This window comes from Anomaloglossus baeobatrachus, chromosome 8 (assembly GCF_048569485.1).
Source record: "Anomaloglossus baeobatrachus isolate aAnoBae1 chromosome 8, aAnoBae1.hap1, whole genome shotgun sequence".
Classification (NCBI taxonomy): Eukaryota; Metazoa; Chordata; class Amphibia; order Anura; family Aromobatidae; genus Anomaloglossus; species Anomaloglossus baeobatrachus.
In genome coordinates this window covers 183,387,904-183,401,800 of record NC_134360.1, presented here as the reverse complement: position 1 = coordinate 183,401,800, position 13,897 = coordinate 183,387,904, and the positions used below count along the sequence as shown (strand labels likewise).

The 13,897-nt window shown below is 41.5% G+C and overlaps 1 protein-coding gene across 2 annotated transcripts in view; it reads right to left on the bottom strand.

Moving 5' to 3' along the window:
* Positions 1-13,897, bottom strand: part of SLC35A3 (solute carrier family 35 member A3) — a 96,388-nt gene that overhangs the window by 23,358 nt on the left and 59,133 nt on the right. For both annotated transcript variants that reach the window (XM_075322284.1, XM_075322283.1), the window contains exons 3-4: positions 5,526-5,680; positions 5,138-5,260 (exon numbers count right to left, since the gene is read on the bottom strand). In XM_075322284.1, coding sequence (XP_075178399.1) covers positions 5,138-5,260; positions 5,526-5,680 — 278 coding nt within the window. The remainder of the gene's footprint in view (positions 1-5,137; positions 5,261-5,525; positions 5,681-13,897) is intronic.

Here is a 13,897-nt window from a genome sequence, read left to right as displayed (position 1 = left end):
TTGCATCCGCTTCTGATAATTCAATCTGTCATTACAAAAAGCAATTTATGTTGTCCAATATAGTGTAATTTTGAGATTCATATACAGTGCCTTGCGAAAGTATTCGGCCCCCTTAAATTTGTCAACCTTTTCCCACATTTCAGGCTTCACACATAAAGATAGCAATTTAAATTTTATGGTGAAGAATCAACAACAAGTGGGATGTAATTGTGAAGTTGAATGATATTTATTGCTTATTTTAAAAACTTTTGTAAAAAAGAATAAACTAAAAATTGGGGCGTGCAATATTATTCAGCCCCTTTACTTTCAGGGCAACAAATTCGCTCCAAAAGTTCATTGAGGATCTCTGAATGATCCAATGTTGTCCTAAATGACTGATGATGATAAATACAGTATAAGCCACCTGTGTGTAATCAAGTCTCCGTATAAATGCACCTGCTCTGTGATAGACCAAGGAACACAACAGGCAGGTCCGTGATACTGTTGTGGAGAAGTGAAAAGCTGGATTTGGTTACGAAAAGATTTACACAACTTTAAACATCCCAAGAAGCACTGTGCAAGCGAACATATTGAAATGGAAGGAGTATCAAACCACTGCAAATCTAATCTAAAAGACCCGGACGTCCCTCAAAAATTTCATCTCAAACAAGGAGAAGACTGATCAGAGATGCAGCCAAGAGGCCCATGATCACTCTGGATGAACTGCAGAGATCTACAGCTGAGGTAGGAGAGTTTGTCCATAGGACAACAATCAGTCGTACACTGCACAAATATGGCCTAACTAAGCACTTTATTCAATATAATGTTGCATACATACAAAGTTTGTCTTGCTCTTGCACCTATATAATTTATTTAATCATGATTGGTCCTATCTTATGTATGAATTGAAATTAATGCAATTGTCATATCCAACTTGCTCTGTAATAGATATGAAGATAGTCTGTGTCCTAGGTCGCGCTGCCCTGTGAATGTTTACCTTAGTGTTTTTATAAAACCAATAATACATTATCTGCACTGTGTGTTCTCTGTAAAAATATTGTTCTACTAATAAAATAAATGATGTAATGAATCCACTTGGAGATTATTTTGTGTTTTTATATATGCAAGTATGAGTCAGTTGTAGGCATATATTAAAGTCAGGGACCATAGTAAAAAGGACATCATAATAATAATATGGATCTGGTAATTCTAATTCTAAGGACTTAATCCCATAGAAAACCTATGGAGGAAGCTGAAGCGTTGAGTCGTGAAGCGCTGAGTCGTCAAGCAACAGCCTCAAAATCTAAATGATTTAGAGATGACCTGCAAAGAGGAGTGGACCAAAATTCCTCCTGACATGTGCGCAAACCTCATCATCAACTACAAAAAACATCTGACTGCTGTGCGTGCCAACAAGGGTTTTGCCACTAAGCATTAAGTCCTGTCTTTGGCTATGTCCTGGCTACAAAGATAAAACATCGTTAAGATTCACCACCCCCAGATTTCACTGACAATAATGAGCTTTTCTTCTCTATTACGGGATAGAAAAGTGATCTAGACTATATTTAATAAGAGAATGCCAATGCATAGGAGATAAATACTAGTGTCAAACAGTGCTACCAGAATTCTATATGAAAGAAAAAAAAAAGAAAGGCTGCTTTATCCTAAACTAAACATTTTGACCAAGATATTTAACATGCAACGCCTCATAATATGCTGACTGAAAGCCTGCCGGCACTGTCTGAAGGAAGATCTCCAGCATGCAGCACTGGCCTGTGCAGGAGCAAGAGCACTAATCAGTCTCTCACTACCAAATTACACCCTGAATGTAGTGGTGCACCGAATAGTGTAAAGCATGCAGGAGGGGCTGATGTGCGCTTGTTCGACAGAGGTTCATTTTGCAACAACTCTGGCTCTGGTGTTAAAGGGAATCTGTCAGCAAGGTTTTGCTATCTCATCTGAGAGCAATATGATGCAGGCAAAGAGGCCCTCAGTTCAAAGATGTATCACTTACTTGGTGCAGCCATTTTGACACAAGCCAAGATTTTAGATTTTGCATGTAGCAGGGCAAGGAGAGCTGACCCCACCCACACCAGGCTCTCAGTGTACATTTTCATAGTCAGAAGCTGATAATCACAGAAGGGGCGGAGTCAGAGTACGGCTCACATGCTGCTGAGACCCACTAATGATGAGAGGCTTAAACTAACATTGCAGGTAAACAAAAACAGATTTTGAGATAAGAGACGCTGGGCTGAATTCTCTGTTTTAACTCATGCAGCATGCTGTCTTCATATTACATTGCAGAAACCTGCTGACAGAGTCCCTTTAAAGCTCAGGATGGAGGTGAAACGTTCAAGTGGTGAATAAAGCAACAGAATTGATTGATTATTTGAGTGCTGGGTTCTTTTTCTTCTTTCCTGGATTGCCTTCAATGCGCACCAAAATATGATAAGGTAGAGTGCGGATCACATGTTGGATCTTAATGGCTCTATGCGAGGCAGCTCTGCCAGTCAATATAGAAGGAGGCGATGTCACGCTAAATAATCACCAGCTAAATAAAGGGGAACTGCTATCAAAACATTTAGCCACCCCAAGGGTACACTAAGCTCCCTAATTAACATATTGCAATTAACTTCTTTTCAAGAGAATGGAAGGTCAGAGCTGAAAACTGAAAAGAAAAAAAATTTTGTTGCAACTCTGTTCCCTACAAGGCTAAGTCAAAAATGAGTTTAAGCTGACTGCAACGCATTTTCATGGGTGTGCATGTAACGGATAAGCCATCTATAGAGCAATATGGTCCCTTCAGTTAGCAAATAAAAAATATTTAGAAAACATCCTTGAAAAAGGTTGAAGGAAAAGTAAAAGAAAGTCCAGGACACCGAAGCACCCCAAAGACATGCTGGGAAAATCAGAGGCATTGGTTTGGATGCAGGTCTTTGCCTCGGGGAGCAAACCGGTGTAATGGCAACGAGCAATATGTGCCACCAAGATCCCCCCCCCAAAAAAGTCTTGTCTCTTAACCATCTAATATGACTGTTGACATCAAAGAAAAAAAACATATGGTATGGTGAATTTTTTGTATAACATGCATATTGTGGAACACAAAGTTCATGGCAGATTTTTATTTGAGGTGGTAGTGTATTGCAGATGTGCCATAAAATGTCAAAATGTAGCGAGGGAGCCTCAACACCTATGTACATTACATTTTTTTTCTACTGAATCTGCCTTTTCCTGACATAATAAAAATTTCCCACACTCCATAACAGTAAGATCAACAGGAGTGTAAAGGTCCGCAACGACGTATCTAACGATATATTGCCGGGGTCACGGATTCCGTAATGCACATCCGGCATCGTTTGCGACGTCGTTGTGTGTGACACGCACGAACGACCGTTAACCCCTTAACGACCGCAGGCAGTAAAATTACGTCCTAAATGATCGGCGCACATCTCAGCTGATTTTCACAGCTGAGATGTGTGCCTGCTAGGCACGAGCAGAATCGTTATCTGCTCGTGCCGATTAACCCCTTATATGGCGCTGTCAATATGTGACAGCGCCATTATAAGCGCGATCGCGGTAATGTTTTACTTACCGCCCGATACCGGAAGTCACATGACGCAATTACGTGACTCCCGATAGTTGTCATGGTAGCACAGGGTCATGTGATGACTCCTGTACTACACCTCACTTGGTTTCACTTTCGCTGTGCCAGCGGCACAGCAAAAGAGAAAGACAGCGTATCTGCTGTTTACAGCCGTATAGCTGTGATCAGCAGATACTGCACAGCGATCGGAATGCTGATCGCAATAGCCCCCTAGGGGGACTAGTAAAATAAAAAAAAAAAGTTAAAAAAAAAGTTTTAAAAAATTAAAAAAAAACAAAAAACCTAAAAGTTCAAATCACCCCCTATTCGCCCCATTGAAAATTAAAGGGTTAAAAAAAATTAAAAATATACACACATTTGGTATCGCCGCGTTCAGAAACGCCCGATCTATCAAAATATAAAATCAATTAATCTGATCAGTATACGGCGTAGCGGCAAAAAAATTCCAAACGCCAAAACGATGTTTTTTTGTCGCCACAACTTTTGCACAAAATGCAATAAGAGGCGATCAAAACATAGCATCTGCGCAAAAATGGTACCGTTAAAAACGCCAGCTCGAGACGCAAAAAATAAGCTGTCATTGAGCCATAGATCCTGAAAAATGAGAACGCTACGGGGCACAGAATATGGCGTAAAACGTGCGCCACTTTTTTCGGACAAATTTACGATTTTTTTTTAACCCCTTATATAAAAGGTAAACCTATACATGTTTGGTGTCTACGAACTCGCACTGACCTGAGGCATCACACCCACACATCAGTTTTACCATATAGTGAACACCGTGAATAAAATATCTCAAAAACCATAGTGCTATCGCACTTGTTTTTGCAATTTTTCAGCATTTGGAATTTTTTTGCCGTTTTCTAGTACACTATATGGTAAAACTGATGGTTTCATTTAAAAGTACAGCTCGTTCCGCAAAAAATGAGCCCTCACATGACCATATTGACTGAAAAATCAAAAAGTTACGTCTCTCAGAAAAAGAATGGGGAAAAAAAAAAACGGAAAGCGAAAAATCGGCCGGTCGTGAAGGGGTTAACGATGGAAAATACTCACCAAATCGTTCATCGTTGACACGTCGTTCATTTTCATAAAATCGTTGATTGTTGAGGACGCAGGTTGTTCGTCGTTCCCGAAACAGCACACATCGCTATGTGTGACACCTCGGGAACGACTAACTACAGCTTACCTGCGGCTGCCGGCAATGAGGAAGGAAGGAGGTGGGCGGGATGTTAAGGCCACTCATATCTGCCCCTTCGCTTCTATTGGACGCCTGCCGTGTGACGTCGCTGTGACGCCGCACGAACCGCCCCTTCAGAAAGGAGGCAGTTCGCCGGCCACAGCGACGTCGCTAGGCAGGTACGTTCGTGTGACGGCTCCTAACTATATTGTGCGCCACAGGCAGCGATTTGCCCGTGACGTACAAACGACGGGGGCGGGTATGCTCGCAAGCGATATCATTAGCGATATTGCAGTGTGTAACGGCCCCTTTAGATTTACTTATTGTCAGAGATAAAACCATTCATCCTAATAAACAGGTCACATATAAAATACCTGGACAAACGTTACTCCGGCCATAAGAATGATCAGAGAAAGCCACTGATACTTTGTAAGCTTCCTCTGCAGCATGGATACTGAGAATAGAGCAGTCGTGAGGATTTTGAGCTGATAAGTGACCTGGAAAAGAGGATATGTAGACAAATATAATATCATATCATGGATATAAGCTTCTTGTGTTAAATCAATCCTATATAATCCCTTTAAAGCTAGATCTTTTTTGTCCTTTTAGATATTAGATTATTAAATATTCTGTTTGATTGGACTTCTAAAAGCAGGAAAGCCAAATTAAAATGCTAATGCAAAATATGACAACCGTTAGAAATCATTTTGTGGGGGGAACACCATTTTAGTTCCCTTACGATGATGTTCTCCCTGCACCCACCTGGTAAGTGGCGGCATCAAGGTTGGACAGTGCAACATACAGGAGGTTATTCTGTAGGGTGTAGATGCCACTAGGGATGGCGAGCTTAAGAGTTTCCATCGGTTTATTCACAATCTCATCATGAAGGACTCTATTCAGGGCTCGGACACTACAGCCTACAAAACACAAATTGGAAGCCAGATTTGATTTTAGTATTTAACAAGGGAACTATTATGTCATTTAGATAACACCTTACCGGTCCTTTCCTCATTTATCAGACCCACACCTTCAAGATGAACCATGCAGGACACAATATTACAACTAATTATAACTTTTATTAATGTAATAGGAATAAAATATTATTATGGCTAAATAAAATAATTCTATGCAAAACAAACATTGGGAGTGTATGTGGGGGGGGGGGGTTACTTGTGCTATATAGGAATTTGCCTACTTAAGGTTTGTACTCATTTTTCCTCTGCCAGTTGGATTTGTGCCCATCCTTGGGGGTTATACTAGATGGAAGTGTATGCTATCCCTTCTCCTTAACCTAAAGCAGAATGGGAGTGGGTCATGAGCAAACCCTGCCCAAAAGGGTCTTGGGAGTGGGATGGGAATGTCTAAATTTTGCCTAATAGAATGTGGGCTACATAAAACTTCACAAAGTTTTATCTTTTAATTTGTGTTCATAAAAATAAAAAAAAAGGAAAAACAACAATGGCTGTCAGAACTTGCTACCAGCTCTCTCTGTGCCCTGAGACCTCAATTCCCAAGATGCAGTGCACTCTGTCTTCTCCACCAGAGCTGCATCCCTACAGTGCTGGCCAAAAGTATTGCCCCCCCTGCAATTCTGTCAGATAATACTCAGTTTCTTCTTGAAAATGTTTGCAATGACAAATTCTTTGGTATTATTATCTTCATTTATTTTGCTTGCAATGAAAAAACACAAAAGAGCATGAAACAAAAATCAAATCATTGATCATTTCACACAAAACTCCAAAAATGGGCCAGACAAAAGTATTGTCACCCTTAAGCGGGCTTTACTCGCTGCGACATCGCTAGCCGATGCTGGCGATAGTGATAGCCCCCGCCCCTATCGTTATATATATATATATTTGGTGATCGCTGCCGCAGCGAACATTATCGCTACGGCAGCGTCAAACGTACTTACCTGGTCGGCGGCGAAGCTGTGACTGCTGAACAATCCCTCCCTCAAGGGGGAGAGACGTTCGGCATCACAGCGACGTCATCGCGACGTCACTAAGCGGCCGGCCAATCAAAGCGGAGGGGCGGAGATGAGCGGGACGAACATCCCGCCCACCTCCTTCCTTCCTCATTGCTGCATATGGCATGTAAGGAGAGGTTCCTCATTCCTGCGGCGTCACACGTAGTGATGTGTGATGCCGCAGGGACGAGGAACAACTTCGCCCACGCGACAGCAGCGATATTTGAGAATGGACCCCCATGTCAAGGAGGAGCGATTTTGGACATTTTTGCAACGATCCAAAATCGCTCCTAGGAGTCACACACAACGAGATCACTACAGCGGCCGGATGTGCGTCACAAAATCCGTGACCCCAACGAGATCGCTGTAGCGATCTCGTGGCATGTAAAGCCCGCTTTAGCCTAATACTTGGTTGCACAACCTTTAGCCAAAATAACTGCGAACAACCGCTTCCGGTAACCATCAATGAGTTTCTTACAATGCTCTGCTGGAATTTTAGACCATTCTTCTTTGGCAAACTGCTCCAGGTTCCTGAGATTTGAAGGGCGCCTTCTGCAAACTGCCATTTTGAGATCTCTCCACAGGTGTTCTATGGGGTTCAGGTCTGGACTCATTGCTGGCCACTTTAGTAGTCTCCAGTGCTTTCTCTCTAACCATTTTCTAGTGCTTTTTGAAGTGTGTTTTGGGTCATTGTCCTACTGAAAGACCCATGACCTCTGAGGGAGACCCAGCTTTCTCACACTGGGCCCTACATTATGCTGCACAAATTTGTTGGTAGTCTTCAGACTTCTTAATGCCATGCACACAGTCAAGCAGTCCAGTGCCAGAGGCAGCAAAGCAATCCCAAAACATCAGGGAACCTCCGCCATGTTTGACTGTAGGGACCGTGTTCTTTTCTTTGAATGCCTCTTTTTTTTCCCTGTAAACTCTATGTTGATGGCTTTTCCCAAAAAGCTCTACTTTTGTCTCATCTGACCACAGAACATTCTTCCAAAACGTTTTAGGCTTTCTCAGTTAAGTTTCGGCAAACTCCAGCCTGGCTTTTTTATGTCTCGGGGTAAGAAGTGGGGTCTTCCTGGGTATCCTACCGTACAGTCCCTTTTCATTCAGACGCCGACGGTTAGTACGGGCTGACACTGTTGTACCCTCGGACTGCAGGGCAGCTTGAACATGTTTGGATGTTAGTTGAGGTTCTTTATCCACCATTCGCACAATCTTGTGTTGAAATCTCTCGTCGATTTTTCTTTTCCTTCCACATCTAGGGAGGTTAGCCACAGTGCCATGGGCTTTAAACTTCTTGATGACACTGCGCACCGTAGACACAGGAACTTTCAGGTCTTTGGAGATGGACTTGTAGCCTTGAGATTGCTCATGCTTCTTCACAATTTGGATTCTCAAGTCCTCAGACAGTTCTTTGGTCTTCTTTCTTTTGTCCATGCTCAATGTGGTACACACAAGGACACAGGACAGAGGTTGAGTCAACTTTAATCCCTGTCAACTGGCTGCAAGTGTGATTTAGTTATTACCAACACCTGTTAGGTGCCACAGGTAAGTTACAGGTGCTGTTAATTACACAAATTAGAGAAGCATCACATGATTTTTCAAACAGTGCCAATACTTTTGTCCACCCCCTTTTTTATGTTTGGTGTGGAATTATATCCAATTTGGCTTTTTAACATTTTTCTTTTTTTCATTGAAGACAAATTAAATTTCAAGAAGAAACTCAGTATTATCTGACAGAATTGCAGGGGTGCCAATACTTTTGGCCAGCACTGTATAACTGACATACTCCGACCCTCAGTGGCTGTGTGTGCATTCTAGCTGTTGGCTATAATGGGCAGTGATGGGAGGACCCGGACTGTAAAAGTCCGGATCCGCACAGTTTCAATGGTACCCCTGCAGGTCTGATGTAATCCCCATGAGGTCCCACGACGATTAAGGTCTGCTACATCACAGTGCGCGATCATGGAACATATCCGCACTCTGTAACTAGAGGCAGAGAATAAGCCGCGATCAGCGGTGATGTCACGCAGGTTAGTTGGTGAAAGAGGGTGTTTTTTTGTATTTTATTCCAAATAAAGGATTTTTTCAGTGTTTGTGTTTATATACTTTCACTCACAGATTAATAATGGGGGAGTCTCATATACCCTCCCCAATACTAATGTAGGGCTTAGGGGCAACTATGGGCTGTTATTAACCCCTGCTATTATCTCAATTGCCACTGCACCAGGGCAATCCGGAAGAGCCGGGTAAAGCGCCGGGCTTGTCGCATCTAATGGATGCAACAATCTTGGGCAGCTGCAGGCTGCTATTTTTATGCTGGTAACTGGCCTAATAATGATAGGCCTCCCCAGTCTGAGAATACCAGCCCCCAGTGGTCGGGCTTTATCTTGACTCAGTATTAAAATTGGGGGACCACACATCGTTTTTTAAAATTATTTAAGTAATTAAAAAAAAATCTACATGTGGTTCCTCTTATTTTTCTACATAGCCAAGATGAGCGCAGGGCTGGGGGCTGCAGCCTGAAGCCGTGGCTTTATCTGTGCTGGGTATCATAATACGGGGGCCCCTATGCCAATTTTTTTAAATTTATTTTTACGGTACGATATAGACACACACAGATTGGAAGCAGTCAGCTGACACTCAGGGTGGGGGCACGTCTGACTGTAACCAATCAGAGGTGCTGGTGGGCAGGGAAAGCAATGAAGATTCAATGAGGGTCCATTATCGGCCACTGAAGTGAATGACCGGCCTGGAAGCAGTGTGCCGCTATGACAGATGCTTGGAAAGTAAAGCACGCAAGTTCCTATTCCCCAATCCCTTCTACTAACATTTTTAATTGCCAGATTCTGGTTCCTAGAGACTTATATGAGCACCGGAATCCGGACCGGAACCGAATTTTAAAAATCACACAAGGCCTGCCGGTCCCAGTTATCTGCGAGTCCACTCATCACTAATAACATAGGTCTACAAAAAATATTTTTTGCAACCATCACAGGTGACTTTGTACCTTTCTGAATCATCTTTTTGTCCTGATTTCCAAAATGTATATAGTTTTCTGTAGCATGTCATTTCAATGGAGCGGCATCATTATTATAAGGTATAGGAAATATACTGGCAACATTAAGAAAACAGTAATCTACATATCAGAAAAAATGCTTCACTCTACAAAACAGTTTTTATTGAACCAAAATAATTTCACATGCAAAATAGAAACCAAAATATGAGGAAACTGTCGTTGATACGATTTTTCAGGGTTGTCCCTATATAACATCCAAAAGAAATCTCCCATCATTGAGTCATTCCAAAAACCCTTGTAGTGATGTTCCATTACTTTAATATCCTGGTGAAACTGCTTTTGTTCATGGCTTACATCCCCAAGATTTTGAGGGAAGAAATCTAAATGTGAATGCAAAAAGTGCATTTTCAGAGACATGCAACATTCCAAGACACTGGTCTGCATTTAGCAGTTTCTCAACACCTTCAACATATTCTGGAGATTTATTTTTTCCTAAGACGTTTTCACAAATCCACTTGAAGCTTTTCCAAGATCTCAATTCCTTATCATAGACTTCCTTCAACCATATCATCTCTCATAAGCTCTCTGATCTAAAGACCAACACATAACCCTTCAGTTTTGCTGGTGAAATGCTGGAGAATTTCTGTGAAATGTGCTGGAACCCTTGTGAATTTGTCTTAGCCATGGCTTTCCCAAAGTTTTTAATCAATACCAACTTTATATGTAGTGGAGGAAGAAATATTTTTGTTGGAGCATCTAAAGGATTATGCTGAACATTGTCTCTACCTGGAGCATAGATATTTCTCTGTCCCCAATCACAATGAACATAATGCTCTACTGTATTTCTAATGTCCCATAAACACAAGAAGCAACAATATTTTGTGATACCTCCTTGTATTCCCATTACCAGACCAATCACTTTCAGATCTCCACAGATATTCCATTGATGATGCTTATATTGTATAGCATATCCAAAACAACTGACAGATTTTCATAACTTTCCTTTAAATCAGAGGTCCCCAACTCCAGTCCTCAAGGCACACCAACAGTGCAGGTTTTTGGGATTTCCTTAGTATTGCACAGGTGTTAATGTAATTACCTGCCCAGGTGCTGGTTCCAACAGCAGTGCAATGCTAAGGAAATCCTGAAAACATGCACTGTTGGTGGGCCTTGAGGACTGGAGTTGGGGAACCCTGCTTTAAATGACATGAGTGAGCAATAGGGATTGCTGGTTTCATAATTCCATTGTGAAGCAACACTGCTTCAAACTTCTCTGGGATGAGTCAATAAACAATCGCCAATCTTCAACAAAATACTCTTGATTCAGTTCTTCAGAGAGGCCGTTCACATTGTTACAGTACACCATTGGTCCATCAACTGTGAAAAATTGTGTTAAACTGTTACTTCTGTTTCGGTAATAATACACTTTGACATCATCATGAAGATTCTTCTGTTTCAACCTAGATGCAAGAAGTTCAGCTTTATCTTTTGACAATGAAAGGTCTCTGATGAGATCATTTAATTCAAGTTGAGTAAAGCGTTCTGACTGCTCGGTTGCTCCATCAGGTACATACTCATCTTGACTTGAGGTCCCCATGTCTTCGCCAGTAGCTTCAGCTCCATAGTCTTCATATTCTACTTCATATTCTACTTCATTTTCATCCAATGCAGAAAATGGTGGTACAGGAACTGGCCAGGTACCACCATGTGGAACTGGCCTAATTCAAGTTCATGGTAATTAATCTTATATTTGTTCTTTGTAGAAAAGCCCTTTAGTTTCACAAAACCAAAGTAGAAGTCATCACTATGATTTTAGGGTTCTCTCCAAATCATGGGAACAGCAAATGGCATAGCCACTTTCCTCATATTCAGTTACGAAGACCATTCGAATAACTTGAGCAAATCACATGAGGGGCCCAGCATAAATTGAAAATACAGAAATAAAGTAATAACAAAAATACTTCTATCTCAGAAACTTTATGTGATAGAGCAAAACTAGAAATATTTTTGGAATCAGCAGATCAAACATCATAAAAAAGACATTACCTTTGCTGATGATTTTTTTTGTGTTGACCAGTGTAATGGGCAAAATGGCTTTCTTTGGTGAGCTGGATCATTTACTGCAGTTTATCAGTTCAACTAAAAAGAGACGGTTCCTGATATTCTCATACATAAGGCAGCTTGCTTGCGTATAAGCCATTACTACAAAGCACCAATTTCCCACTTCACATACGCTGCACCGTCCTGCGACTCTGCTACAGTCAATGTTGTGGGTGCGGTCACTGGCACCACACAGGATCAGTGTCCTGTAGGGGAGCAGTGAGTCAGGGAAGTATTCATATGTTCTATTATAATCTAGCACTCGGAATGCCCAGCACCATGGCCCTTTGGCCAGTAGTAGATAAGCTGTCTATTCCTCTCTGTAGAACCTCAACAGTTTCTGTGGCTTCTGTGCTCCCTCCCTGTACACATCCCCAAAGACTCACAACCTGCCAAGAATCACAGACCATGGCCCCATGATATCACTATTCTAGCTTCCTGAATACAAGTCTGTGCTTGACCGACAGGCTATGATGCTTTCAAAGCACAGACATGAAATCTCCGTGTTCTCTGCTTTGAACAGATACAACAGAATATTATGAGGTCACATGACCACATGTGACATCTCACAAACACAGAATAATGTTAACAGCAAGTTATGAAGTTTCCTCATCTTTCACAGATTTTACAAAGATTTAATAATCTGTGTGCCTGGAAAATGGAAACCCCCCTAAAAGTTACCAACTTTCTAGTTAGTTTTCATTAAAATTGTTCAAACTGCAGCGGGTGACTGTATGAGTGCATCTATACTGGCCGATTACCCTGGAGGATTGTCCCTATTCCAAAAAATGGACAGTGTAAACAGGCTGACAAGTTTGTTGCACTGGTGAAATGATTTTTGAGAAGGCTTACAAATCTTTGTTGTTAACTGCACTTTGTAAAAAGGACACCTGCTGCCGAGAACAATGACAGTCTAGGTGCACAGAATGATCTATTACCACTCATTCTGTATGCATGGGAGCTATGGTCTGCTTGTCTAAACCATCTATTGAATTACTGAGGATCGACAAGCATGTAGCCAATCGGCGACCATTCAATGTTACAAGTTGGCTAGTGTAAACCCAGCCTAGGTCTACCGTAGCTGCCTGCTTTTCCAAAACGGATAAGTATCCCAACTTTACTTTTCGTTCTTAGGGGCAACGAATCTTGCCCTCAACTGAAGGGAATGAGATAAACACACACACACACACACACACACACACACACACACACACACACACACACACACACACACACACACACACACACACACACACCTGGAAAAAATTATGAGACCATTGCAAAATTTTCAGTTTTTCTGATTTTTCTCTTTATATTTTTGAGTAAAACGTAAATTCTTCTTTTATTCTATAAACTACTGACAACATGTCTCCGAATTTCCAAGCAATAAATTTTGTATTTATTTTCTCAAAATAAGAAATGGTCAAAATAATAAAAAAAAATGCATGGCTTTCAGACCTCAAAAAATGCAAAGAAAACAAGTTCATAATCATTTAGAAATAACAATACTAATAATATTTGAACTCAGGAAGAGTTCAGAAAATAATATTTTGTGGAATAACCATGATTTTTAATCACAGCTTACATGCGTCTTGGCATGCTTTCTACCAGTCTTTAACACTGCTTTTGGGTGACCTTATGTCACTCCTGGTGCAAATATTTAAGCAGTTCTTCTTTGTTTGATTGCTTGTGATTATCCATCTTCCTCTTGATTAAATTCCAGAGGTTTTCAATGGGGTTCAGGTCTGGAGATTGGGCTGGCCATGATAGGGTTTTGATGTTGTGGTCCGTCATCCACACATTGATTGACCTAGCTGTGTGGCATGGCGCATTGTCCTGCTGGAAAAACTAGTCCTCAGAGTTGGGGAACATTGCCTGAACAGAAGGAAGCAACTGTTTTTCCAGGATAACCTTGTATGCGGCTTGATTCATACGTCCTTCACAAAGTTTAATCTGCCCAATTCCAGCCTTGCTGAAGCATCCCCAAATCATCACCCATCCTCCAAATTTCACAGTGGGTGCAAGACACTGGGGCTTGTAAGCCTCTCC